The sequence below is a fragment of the Anser anser genome, assembly GCF_964211835.1.
Source record: "Anser anser genome assembly, chromosome: Z".
Classification (NCBI taxonomy): domain Eukaryota; kingdom Metazoa; phylum Chordata; class Aves; order Anseriformes; family Anatidae; genus Anser; species Anser anser.
This window is the reverse complement of record NC_139723.1, coordinates 85,942,318-85,955,130: the sequence shown is the minus strand read 5'-3', so window position 1 is coordinate 85,955,130 and position 12,813 is coordinate 85,942,318. Positions and strand designations below refer to the sequence as shown.

The window sequence follows — 12,813 nt, the reverse complement described above, 5'->3', positions numbered from 1 at the left end:
GGCAATTCTGGGGTTGGGGGCTCCGGAGATCCCCCAGCAGATGTCGAGGGCTCATTTTTTCCCTCCTCGAGCGCTCGAGGAGGGAAAAAGAGAGGGATTGCTCTCGTTCTCTTTTTTTTTAACTTATAAACCGGCTTTTCTTTTCAATGATAAACCGCAGCCCAGGCCCCTACAACGTAACGGGATCGGTGTGAGCTTCCCTCTTGGCTCCCTCTGCCTAATTCCTTCCTGAGGTGCTGGGGGGGGGGGGCTGGAGGAGAGCCTTCTCCTTTCTCCTCCGCTCCTAAAGCCTCTCAAACGCAGCCCTGCCACCGCCGCTTCGCGGCCCTCGGCAGGCCCGCTTACAGCAGGGCTAATCTCCAGCGGGTTACGAAACCGCCTCACATGCCCCGGCGGCATTACCCGCTGCTGATCGAGCCCGGGGAGCCCTCTTTGGTCGGAGGCAGCCCCCCTCGCATCCTTCCGAGCCGATTTCTTACGCCATGGCCTGTCGAGTTCCCCCCCGGGGGGAATAAAACGGCGGCCGGCGAGGCAGCTAACCTGGCCTGGCTCTTAACGGTCCCGTTAGTTGCGAATTTACTTGACCGCCAAGGCCCCCCCACCCCACATGTAATCCTTAGCTGATGCCTTCGCTTGTGAGGGAATATTTACGGCTGACCCCGCCGAGCTGCGCGCGGGGGCCTCCCGTCCCGCGTTAAATCCGCTGGGTTCTTAGCGAGCACGTGGCCGCGGGGTTCGGGCCTCGAAGGGTAAATCCTCCCCCCCCCCACGTTGCTGCCGACCCCTAATTCCTGTCAGGGTTGTCACCCGGGCGGGAAGGGGACGCTTTGGACCTGCCTCCGGGCATCCCCGGGGAGGTTTCCGGAAAGCTTCGATCCCAACGCGGCCGCCCTCAACCCACGGCCCCTTCGTCGGGGACCAGCTCTTCTTCTGGGTCCCCTTTTCGTCGCGCCGTCCTCCCGGAGGCGCTTGAGCAACGCGACGTGATTTCTCTGCTGACTTTTCTCTCTTTTTTTGCCCCCCCCCTTTGCTCCGTGCCTTGCATCGATCCCCCCCAGGCTGTCCTGATGGCGCGCGGGACGTCACGGCACCTCCACCCGCAGCGGGAGCGCACGTTGGAAGCCGGAGAGAGCTCAGCACGCTGCACCTGCATTTAAAAATAAATAAATAAAACCACCTTTTTTGGGTAATTGCGCCAAAGGCCTTTCTACCGCACGTGCGTCCCCTCCCTGTTCCAGCCGGGCTGGAGCTGCTGCGGAGTCCAGAGAGGAGTTTGGGTCTGATGTGCAGAGCGGATCCTTAAATTTGTGGGGATACGTTGCCGGATCGGGAGCGGAAGCGCGGTCAGGAAACGTCCTCAGTGCTCAGATTGAAAGGAGGCTGGAAGAGCAGGCAGGAGACGGGCTTTTGTAGCCCCCGAAGTGCCTTCCTAGCCCCCAAAATGTCTTCCTAGGCCCCGAAATGTCTTCCTAGCCCCCAGCCTGCGGGTAGCAGCAGCAGCCCGGAGGGCTTTTCGAGACCAACGCATGGTAATGGCCCTCTAAAAGGCCTCACGAGCTGCCATCCTGGCAGAATCATCAGGAAACCTCCCAGCCCGGATCCCAAACCAGCCGTCCAGAGCTTGGGTGCGGGCACTCGCAAATCCGCTTCACGTTTATCCCAGCGGCGCACAGGCTTTCAAAACCGGTCCTGTAAATACAAATGGGCACCGAAATGAGGGAACCCTGACCGCGCGCTCAGCTTCCCCTACAAGAAAGAGAAGGAGTTATTAAAAATAATCGTAATTGCTATTAGTTCAGTAAAGCTCCGTGGAAACCAACAGTGTTCGTTCCGGTGTTTCAACCCGCAAACTCAGGCTTTAGGCGCTGTCTTCTGTTTTCCAGAAAGCGTGGCAAACACTTTGGGGCACAAGACGAAGCAGCACAAGATGAAGCAGCACAAGACGAAGCAGCACAAGACGCCGGTGCCTATCGTCAAGGTCAGGTCATCGTTTAGTTCTCCGCGCCCTGCTTTGCGTTCTGCTCCTTGAGGCTTTTGCCTCCCAGGTTTGAGCAGCCAGCAGCACCGAGATCTTCCCGAGCCAGGGGAAAGCCTTGAGCTAGCCTCGGAGACGCAGCGAGCCTCCTGCTTACCTCGGCTGGTAGCTTTTCTCACGCCGACAAGGTTATTCGCTTCGTTTTTCGTCGACTTCCATATTTTCCTGGGAGAAACCAGCAGCTAGCCCGCCCCCGATCCCAGTCTCACCCCCTCGGCGTCTCGATGAAAATTAAGGATGTTTTTCCCGTGTTCCCAGCGTCTGCCGTAGGAGCATGGGAGAGGAGGAGACGTCCCCGAGCACTCCGGTCCCCCGCAGGGCTCGTTTCACCCTCTGGCCGTTTACCCCCCCTAATTACCTAACTTTTAGTGTGCTTGCCAAGCGTGTGGGTCTTATTAGGAAGAGCTTATTAAGCTTATTAATTAAGAAGAGCTCGGGGCATTTCTTAGTACGTCGTATTTGCGTTCCTGCCTAGGACGCGCAGGCGATTCACGCCAGTCCAAGGACAGACGGGCAGACGGAGCGAGGTCACGGTGTGGGAAAACACGAGGGCTTTTCTGTACCCGTTATGTGCTTGGCAAAGCGAGGAGGGCTTTTTGGTGTGGGGGAGAGCAGGGAGAGGCCGCGTGAGCCTGAAACAGCCCCCGGGGCTGCGAGCAGAGCCCGGACAGGCAAGAAGGGAAGCGGTGAGAGCAGAGCTGCCTGGGCTGGGCTATGTATGGGCGCATCTCACCCCATAAAACCGCCTCCTGGTGCCCCTTCCCCGCACCCCAATGCCGCTGCGGGGCCGCGCGGCCGGCATCGCTTCCCCTCCAGCACCCGATCGAGTTACGGGGTGGCTGAGGGCGGTGGGACGGTGGCAGCCAGAGGTGGGCTTACCTAGCGGGGCCCCCACTCAGCGGGCGCCGCCGCAGCCTTGCCCCGCGGGTCCCTACCCATCGTGTGACCTCCGCGAGCACCGGCATGTGACGGGGCCGTGCCGGCTTGGAAAAGGCCGAGTTTGGGAAGGGGGAGAGGAGAGGCTGGAGCCAGGGGGAGGGCAGCTCAGCTCCGGGGGATTAGTAAGCGCGGGACGGGTAGGGGAAGGGTTGACCGAGGGGGCTTGCGGCAGGGCCGTCGCAAAAGGGAAGGGGGTGACTGGAAGAGGGAGGGCCGACTTCCGAGGTGACATTTAGGATCGAAGCCTGCGTGTTGCGGAGAGGAAGACGCTGCAGGCGGCAGGGCGGAAAGGCGGGGAGAATCTCGGCCGACAGGAAGGCGAAGGAACGAACGCGGGGAAAAACAGCCGCGTGATAAGCGAAGAGGCTGGAGGGGTTGCACCAGGCATCAGCGGGGTTTTGGAAGACAGGAACAGACGTTCAGGGCCGCGGCTGTTTGTGATGCCACAAGCAGAAACCTGCCCGCTGGCTGAAACCGCTGCGGAGGTTCGTAGGCGTCATCCAAGCTGGCTTCTCGGGGGCTTGAGCAGATCTCCACGAGCTTCGGACCGGAGAGGGCCGCAGGGCTGGCGAAGAAGAGACCCCAGAGGAGCTCTTGAACGAGGTAGCTGCAGGAAGGAGCTAGGAAGGAATAACGGAGGAGGTTTTGCTTAGGAGATGGAACGAGCGGCTGGAGTTTGAGGCTGCCGCGCAGCACAAAGCTTGTTTGGCTTTAGAAGTGTTGGACAGGATTCACGCATCACCAGAAAAGGTGAGGTTGGAACGGGTCACTGGAGATGGTCTAGAGGGTTTTTTTTTTTTAATCTTACGTTCAAACATATCCCCGCATTTTAATTTGTGCCTTAACTTTGGGCACAGATCATGGGCGACGTTGCTGATTTTGGTTAACGAACAAAAAAAAATAAAGATGTTTAAAGCGGTATTTCTCGGTTATGAGCCAGACAGGCAAACGCAGGACCGGGTTTTAATTTATCCCAGACGGCGTTTCTGACCGAGCGCTTCCGCGAGGTCTTTATTTACTGCCTTTCTCATCGAGGCGATTGGCCGGTGATCCCCTTTCCGGCACCGAAAGCCGGGAACGCGCAGTCACAGACCTGCACAACCTGCGTAAATGCTTTGCCAGCAGGGGATGCATCGGATAAACACCGACATCGGCTACAAGGTTATTCGATCGCACGGGAGGTTTGTTTTACCGGCGATTGCCTCCTATCTGGGCGCGCGGGGGGGGGGGGGTGGATGAACCCGTCGCTCTTGGATAACACGCCAACGATCGTTGAGTGTTGGGGCCTCACCTCTCGATGTTTCCTTTTTGTCTCGCCCGGGGTTCCTGGCTGGTCCCCAGCAGCGTGGGGAAGGTGCTGTGCCGCTGCGTCACCCCTCAGCAGCGGTGACGGTCAGGACAGGAGCTCAGCCGTCGTGACGCCGCGCTCCGGGGGCTGTTTCCTCACCCTGGACTTGGGGACAGGACGCGCGCAACAGAAACAGACGGCGGAGCTCACCTGTCCTTGTAAAGGACCTCCCCTTAGGAGCACTCACGGGGAAGCAAAAGCATTCCAGCCATTCCCGTGTTTCAGATGATACGTGAGGATTCATACACATACATAGCTGTACGTTAAAACACGCACATACATATAAAAACACGTGAATATATAATTATATTTAACTTACATTTATTATACAATACGTATTTCATATATATATTTCGACACACATGTATATAAGGCGTATTATGGATTTGATTTGAAAGCGAGGGACTTTTAGCCCCCTCTAGAAGCATCACACGTCTCTTCTTTAAAATCCCAGGAGCTCAGGGAGAAGGTGCAGGCAGCTGTGGGAAGGCTGCAAAGCCTTCAGCAGCTTCCAGCTCCAGCGTTCAAGCAGGTTTCGATTTCAAATCGGTATTGGGTGCTTTCTGTCTTCAGGTTTTCCTGCTTAACCGTTAGGGCAAGCAACCCGTTCGCATGCGATTTTTTGCGAACGGCGGTTCTTATCCCCGCGTAACCCTCGGGCTCCGCAAGCTGCGGCTGTAAGATAAACGCCAAGAGAGCTAGGGCAAGTCTGAGGAATTAGCTTCCTTTCCTGTGCGAGGAGCGGGTCAGAAACCCCTCCTGCAGCACAGCAGGCACGTGGTGGGTTTTTGAGAGCCAGAGTTCAGCTCGGCCAACGAGCCCCGCCGGAGCTATCCGTCAGAGGGATTTTAGCGCAGCCCCTCCTGGGCTGAAATCAGTAATTTAGGAACTGCTGCCCCCACGCAGGCTGCGTGCTGCTCAGGAGAAAACCCGCAGCATGAAGGGTGGGAACATCTTTGCCCCAGAAGAGCCTCGCGGTTAGGACGTGGCTTTGAATCCTCTCAAGGGAAGGAAAGCAAAAGTGGGTCTCGCGTCCCGGGAGCACGCCGTGGCCACCACGCCACCGCCTTCCCAGGAGGATGTGACCACCAGGAGCTCCCAAACGTGAAGGAGCTGAACAGTTGGATCTTTATTTCGACGTCTGCTGAGCGAAGTCGGGCGTACGCAGCGCAAGGCTGAGTCACCAGGGCTGGGCGGTACGGGCAGGAGAGCCAAGAGGGATGGCACCAGGGGAGTTTAAGGCTAAATCCTACAGAGTTTGGATTCCAGGAGGATCAGGAGACAGCTGCCCCTTATGCAGGAGTTTCAAGGAACACGATTTTGGACTTAGGTGCCAAAACCTTTCTGCTTAGGATCCAAAAGCTCTCTCTGAGGACACGCGCTCAGCTGCCTCAGTCCTGATCTCAGCGCTAGCTATCTGCTAGGCTGCCTCTGCGAGCAGCTGTCAACCTCCCGACGAAGAAGAAAGCATGCACCTCATTTCCTGATGCCCCTTGCCGAAGTTCCTACCTCTGCGCTGCCACCGCCGCAAGCCCTCAGCAGCCCCGATCGTGAACAGTTACAGCCTGGGGAAACAGAAAGCGTAAGTGACAGAAAACGTGCCCTGTTTGCTTTGGATTCGATTGATGAATGACCCCGGGATGATTCCCGTCATGCGCCAGCTGCTTATTTTTCTCATCTCCCTTCCGGCTTTCTCTGGGTGGCCCATTGCTCCTGCGCTCTGCTGCTGAGAAGCTGCCTGTAAAGGTGCTTCCCGTGGAAATGCTGGTTTCCTTCCCCATGGAGAGCAGAAGTAATGACGGAGGAGAGTTGCACTCGTGCCGGCTGTGAGCGGAGATTCCCACAGGATGGCGGGGAAGGCCCTGGCAGTGCTTGAGGACCTCACTTTTTGCTAGTTTTTGTTTATCACATCTGGACACTTAGTGCTCCTGGAAACACTACCATTTTTCTTCCACAGAAAAGGAAACCGAGACACTAAGGAAGTGTCGAAACTCGTCTCTGAGATATCTTCTTCCATTTTTATTGTTCCTCAAAGTCATGAGTCTGTTTTTCTCTAGTAATACTTGGCTTAGAAAGGCTGTCGCGTGTGTATTTGGACAATGCTGATCTTCCTTCACATTGCCACTGCGCTGAGGTTGGTGTGTGTACTGACCTGCTGCGTGGCTTCTAAATGGGCTTCTAAATCTTTTTCTTCACAGGAATCTCACACATAAACCGAAGAAATAATATCTGCCCATACCCCAGCAGTGCTGCGAGGTTCGCAGCTTTGAGGTCGGTGCTTACCAAGTTACTCGGAGACGTTGCAGCTGTAAGAGAAGATGCAGGAAGCATCTCCTCGACAGCAAAGTAAAAGGAACCTTTTAAGGCAGGTGAACGGGGAACTGCAGTTAAAATTACAGCTCTACGTTTCCCATCCGTGTAAATATTTGTGATAGTTCAAATATTTTCCGCATCCCATCTGGGCGAAATCCTAGCCTCAAAGCTTTGGAGTTTATTAGCGCTAAAGAAGAGATCTGAAAATATCCCAGTGGTCTGAGCATTCACATGGGCAGTAAGCTCTTGCTCTGCCTGCTTAATCTAAACAGCGTTTAACCCGGACCTCTCTCACACCAGGGAGGTGCCTGGACAGCAGATCAATGTTTTTTTCCCTTCTTCCATCAAACTTTTCTTACTAAGCATTTTGCTGTAGCTGGGTACCGCTTTCAGGAGATGTTTTCGTTTCACTGAAAAGCGGTTTGGTCAACTTCCCGAGCAGTTCTAGTTTCAAACACAACCTAAAATAAGAAACACATTTTCTATTAACACATAAAGGTTCGATTTAAAAAATATATATTTTACTTTTTTATAATGCTGCTGTAAATACCAGTTGTGATTCATAAATATGAGTCTTAATCTCTATTTTTTTTTTTCTTTTATGCTATGTGGTGTCCCTGCTCTCTATTCTCATCCTAGCCTGCCATCTAGCTGCAGCACTTAGACTTGCTTCAGCCTCACCGAATTGATCTACCAACCCTGGCCTTAGCCTGAGGGTTAGAAAAATCGGTTTGACTGTGTCTTTCTTTGCTCAGCTGACCAGGCTTTGCTTTCCTGAATAAAACAGATGTCTTCCCTGCTTAGCAAGGAACCTGCCAGGGCAATTTTGTAATTCCTTCAGTCGCAAATCCGGTGCGAATGTAGTGATGTAAACAATCGATGTGGCCTAATTAGCCATTGGGTTTAATCACACCTTGCATTTAAGAGATGTCTTTGGCAACAAATCTACTTGGAGACAGTCTCCACTATGTGGTGGCCTCTGCAAGGCCCAGCCTAGACCGCAAAGACTCTCCAGTCCACCTGTGTTAACCGAGTAAAGAAACAAAAGCCACTTGTTGGCCAGCATGGCTCGAGCGCCAAGCCCTACAACAGAGGCAGTTAACCCCATGGCATGAAGGTGAATGTGGTGCCTCTCGCCCCTAAATATAACGCTGAGGTGATGAGTGAAACTCAAGGTCCTCCATTTTACCTCCTGCACTGCCTCTCCATGCATCCGATCTCGCCCTCTTCTTGTTGTCCTGCTTATGGGGCAAAGGCACTGGCAGGAGGTAGCAGAAGCTCCCAGAAGTGAAAGAGGGTTAAGGACAGTAGGAATTACCCAAACATGGTACAGGCAGACCGAGGGGATTTAGCCCCTGCCCTGAAAATGAGCCTTTCATTTTAACACCCGCTGATTTTGGGTGCTGAGCCCAGCTGAGGCACTGCTCTCCATGCCCTTTCCCTGGGGCAAATTCGTTCTCTCTCTCTGTTCGCCGGTAGGTGATTTTACAAGGGGTGGGACAAGCCCGCCATGGCCAGGGCACGGAGTGCAGGGGCCACCTCCCTGTCACCCTCAGGTGCAGCACCTGGGCTGCCCTGAAGCACCTCAGGGCGCTGGGCCTGGCGCCATTTTGTGGAACCGTGCTTCCAGCCGGGGGCAGCCCGTAACAGGTCCATGCCTGGGTGCACGTACCCACACAGACACGGGCACGATCATTTATGCACAGAAACATTTTATTTTTACATCTCAGGCTAAGACATGGGGCTGTGCAGCCACGAGTGGGCCTTGGGTGTCACTTGCCCCACAATAGGTGAAGGACCTGCACGCTTCCTGAAACAGGGCAACCTTGGGTGTAGAATCCTAGGATCATTAGGGCTGGAAGAGACCTCCAAGAACATCTGGTCCAACCATCACCCTACTACTAATGTCACCCACTGAACCATGTCCCTAAGCACCACGTCCAACCTCTCCTTGAACACCCCCAGGGACGGTGAGTCCACCACCTCCCCGGGCAACCCGTCCCAACGCCTGACTGCTCTTTCTGACAGAAATATCTCCTCATTTCCAACCCGAACCTCCCCTGGCGCAACTTGAGGCCATTCCCTCTGGTCCTATCGCTAGTTATGGGTGAGAAGAGGCTGACCCCTTCCTTTCAGGTAGTTGCAGAGAGCAATAAGGTCTGCCCTGAGCCTCCTCCTCTTCTCCAGACCAAACAACCCCAGGTCCCTCAGCTGCTCCTCACAGGACTTGTGCTCCAGACCCTTCACCAGCTTCACAGCCCTTCTCTGCACATGCTTCAGGACCTCAATGTCCTTATTGTACTGAGAGGCCCAAATATGTACAATTTTATTTGGCTAACCATTACTTTCTCCCCCTTTTTTTTCTTCCCTTCTTCCGTCATGACTAGAGGGCCCGTGATTTTTTGTTTTTACTGATTTCACACCGCTCGTCCTGTTTTTCTCAGCTATCCTCCTTTTTGTGGGACAGTGGGACCTCCCCTTTAACTGCTTAACACCCTCCCCACTGTTATGCCCGCACGATCGCTTCTGGATATGCGCGAAGGGCGGAATTTTTCAGCGCAAAACCACGACTTGAACCCTCACAGCTGGGGCAGGGGAGGGTCAGGCTGGGCGTCAGGGCGAGGCTCTGCACCCAGAGGTGCCCGGGCACTGGGCCAGGCTCCCCAGGGAGCTCAAGCAGCGTTTGGACACCGCTCTCAGACCCGGGGTCTGGTTTTTGGGTGGCGCGGAGCCCTGTCGCGACAAAGCCCATGCCCACGATAGACCTGCGAGACCCCGCGCCTTGTCTCGCGAGAGCGGCCCCGCGGCCCTCCCCGCCCCCCGCCAGGCGCCGCCCTTCCTCTTCCCCGCCGCCGCCCTGAGGTGAGGACGCCGTGGGCTCGTCATCCGCCGCCATCCGCCTCCATCCGGCCCCGTCCCGGCCACGGGCAGCCCGGGGAGGCCATGAGGGGCCGCGGGGGCGCCTCGGCCCGCTGGCTGCCATCGGCGTTTGCGGCGCTGGCGCCGCAGATGGCGGAGCGCGGAGGTGCCGGGGCTGTGAGGGGGGAGCGGGCCGTGAGGCTGCGGGGCGGGGGGGGGGGGGGGGAGGACACGTTTGGATTTAATTGTGGAAAGAAAATCTATCTCTGAGGGGCTTTGTCAGCTAGCCGTCGGTTGTGAGGAAAGCGGTCTGTTTTCTGCTTGTCTGTGTTAGAAGCCCAGTATGATTTCTCTCCCTGCTTCCCCGCAGTTGAGCTCCCAAAATGGTCCGCTACTCGCTGGATCCGGAGAACCCCACGAAGTGTGAGTTGTTCTCTGATCTCTTGTTGCCGTATTACTCCCTGAAATCGTTCGCTTTTTCACTTCAGAAGTTGGTCTCTTCCCTCCGCAGCATGCAAGTCCAGGGGCTCCAACCTGCGAGTGCACTTCAAGGTACGTGGCCCGCGCGTGGTGGGAAACCCAAGCTGGGTTTTGGAAGGAGATAACCTTTATTTTCCCGTGTTATTCTGTAGTTTATGAAGTGGGGTGGTGTAGGTTACGGCCTGCGTGTGCTCAAGCTGCTCATAATGACCTTTATCCGCAGGAACAGGAAAATAAGGTGGTCTTGTCTTAGTTTGCTGCCTAATAGAGCTAATAGAAAAGGAAAGAGGTAGTTGGAGGGAAGTTAGCAGGAGGAATTAAGACTAGAACTAGGGATTTGTTTCCTTTTTCTCACTGCCTGCTTCGATGTTGGGAAGGATCTCCCTGCTAATCCTGTCATTTTAGTGGTCGAGAAGTATGGCAGCAAGCGTTCGGCATGAATAGTGATACGGGTTCATACGTTGCTCTGGAAAACCCCTAGGTGCAGCAGTGAATATGAGAGTAATTTGGGTTAATCATGGAAACGAAGCTGAGAATATGCTTTTCTGCTGAGTGTTATATAGTGCAGGTGAGAAGAGCTTTCATTTAATTTGGTTTGTTCTTCTGTTATAATTGTATATTAAGTGCAAAAATCCAAGAGTAACTTTCTTAAGCACCAATAACTTATCCTTGATTTTTCTTTTTGATGCTTTTCATTCCCTCTTTTTTTAATCCCTTTACGCAGACATTAAATTTTGTAGCTTGTTTGTATAGCTTGTGTTTACCTGTGAGGTGCCATATTGGATATCTTGACAGGAATTTAATCATTCAGGCTTCCGTTTTTTTGGGTTAGTGGCCAAAGAGGGAGCTATGATAAGTGTAAATCCTCAATTTTAAATTTGCTGGTTGGAAAGCTCTGGGTAAAAAAAAAAAAAACAATAAAGGCATCACAGAGCTGTGAACTCAGTAATGGAGGTTGGACTAAGAATTGTAGGTAGCAAAAAAAAAAGTTGCTGATAGTACTTTTTTGGTGGCTTCTTTTGAACTGAGCTTGTAGTAAAAAAGAGTATGATTGCCTCTTTCCTTGGAGAAAGGAAAAGAAAGGTGAAAATCCAGTGCTTTTACTCCTGTTGTAACACGGAAAGAAGTGTTAAGAGGAGCTTTCACCGTGTGTTTTTATTTTTCTTGCTAGAACACTCGCGAGACTGCCCAGGCCATCAAGGGCATGCACATCCGCAAGGCCACCAAGTACCTGAAGGACGTGACCCTGAAGAAGCAGTGCGTGCCCTTCCGTCGCTACAACGGAGGAGTTGGTAGATGCGCCCAGGTGAGGGCTGGGATGGAAACGTGGCGAGGGCGTTGATCTTAATTATTTCAGCTCGCTCTTGTGCGAGGTGTAGAACCGTTCGCTTCGATTGCGGTGATGACTTTCTTAGGACACCTTTGGATTCAACGTGAAAAGAAATCAGTTTTCTGAGCGATCGAAGTGAAAGGACACGTAATGACAAACTAATATCATGTAAAAGGGCAAGTTGTGTCATACTGGGACAAAACTGCTTCTCTTTTTTTTTTTTTTCTTACAGGCCAAGCAGTGGGGCTGGACACAGGGACGCTGGCCCAAGAAAAGCGCGGAGTTCCTGCTGCACATGCTCAAAAACGCAGAGAGCAATGCTGAGCTCAAGGTGGGCCGAGCAGATGTTATTAAACGCGCCTTGTTCGTGTGGCTGTGCGCGTTCGTGCACCTGAACTCGGTGCTCAGAAGTCCAAAGGACTCGCTTTGTGGTTGAAAGCGGGGCCTAGAGGGTTTGGTTTGCTGGTTGAATTCCGCTGCGTGCGTTTTTTTTGAGGTAAAAAGGAGTTAGTTTTTCACAGGTGGATGGCTGTCAACTATTGGGAGTGTGCGTGGTGGGGGAGCAAGCTCCTAAAATCCCCCAAAAGCGCTATCCTGGTCAGTCTGTAGCTTTGCAGCGCACTCAGCGCTTTACTTGGCGATTCTGATGGCGGTGATGACAATCTTAGGACACCTTTGGAATGACCGTGAAATAATCGTTTCTTGCTGAGCCATCAGCGCGATGTAACTTGGCCGTGACACGTAGGGGGATAGCCCTGCGCTTCCCTGACTTGCGGTGTCACAGTTTTGCCGCAGAAGTTAGTTGCGGAGCGAATCAAGTCGCGGCACCTTGTTTTTGTTCCCCCCGCGCAGGGACTCGATGTGGATTCCCTGGTGATCGAGCACATCCAGGTGAACAAGGCTCCCAAAATGCGCCGGCGCACCTACAGAGCTCACGGGAGGATCAACCCCTACATGAGCTCCCCCTGCCACATCGAGATGATCCTCACCGAGAAGGAGCAGATCGTCCCCAAGCCGGAAGAAGAGGTGGCTCAGAAGAAAAAGGTAACAAGGGGCGCGTTCCCTGCTGGCGTTCAGGACCCCGAATCGGGTAACGAGGTGTTTTTGGGACAGGAGGGTTGCTGTGAGGACTTACCTTAGGACACCTTTGGAATACCCGTGAAAAAAAAAAATGACACGAATTCTGAGCAACCTCGGTATCGATCCCAAGATTCGGATGAGAAGCGAGGGGTGTGTGCCTGGTTTTGGGGTTGGGGGGACGGGGACGTTTCCCTGTAGGGGCGCGGCGCGAGGAGGCCCCAAACGATGGCGGGAATTGGTAAAATGACGCCCGCGGGGGGCTGGGGAGGCAACGCCGCTGACCCTGCGCTCGTTGCCGTTGCAGATCTCGCAGAAGAAGCTGAAGAAGCAGAAGCTGATGGCCCGGGAGTAGCCCTCCCACCCCCACCCCCGGACCCCAAATAAAGCTCTGCTCGCACCCACCCCGTGTCCTGTCTGTGCCTATGACGT

The 12,813-nt window shown here is 54.1% G+C and overlaps 1 protein-coding gene across 1 annotated transcript; it reads left to right on the top strand.

Annotated features, from left to right (window-relative positions):
- The first annotated feature begins 9,424 nt into the window (after positions 1-9,424).
- On the top strand, positions 9,425-12,785 carry LOC310890194 (large ribosomal subunit protein uL22). Its single transcript, XM_083818900.1, has 7 exons — positions 9,425-9,497; positions 9,865-9,917; positions 10,006-10,046; positions 11,146-11,280; positions 11,537-11,635; positions 12,157-12,348; positions 12,689-12,785. Exons 2-7 carry the CDS (start codon positions 9,878-9,880, stop codon positions 12,734-12,736), a joined length of 555 nt encoding a protein of 184 aa, XP_083675026.1. The 5' UTR covers positions 9,425-9,497; positions 9,865-9,877; the 3' UTR covers positions 12,737-12,785.
- Positions 12,786-12,813: the final 28 nt, after the last annotated feature.

What these genes read in the sequence shown, in the direction of transcription:
- LOC310890194 (XM_083818900.1), top strand. Translation starts at nt 9,878, where the DNA reads ATGGTCCGCTACTCGCTGGATCCGGAGAACCCCACGAAGT. An exon ending in TCCGGAGAACCCCACGAAGT is followed by an intron (nt 9,918 to 10,005) that starts GTGAGTTGTTCT and finishes TTCCCTCCGCAG; the next exon opens with CATGCAAGTCCAGGGGCTCC. An exon ending in ACCTGCGAGTGCACTTCAAG is followed by an intron (nt 10,047 to 11,145) that starts GTACGTGGCCCG and finishes TTTTCTTGCTAG; the next exon opens with AACACTCGCGAGACTGCCCA.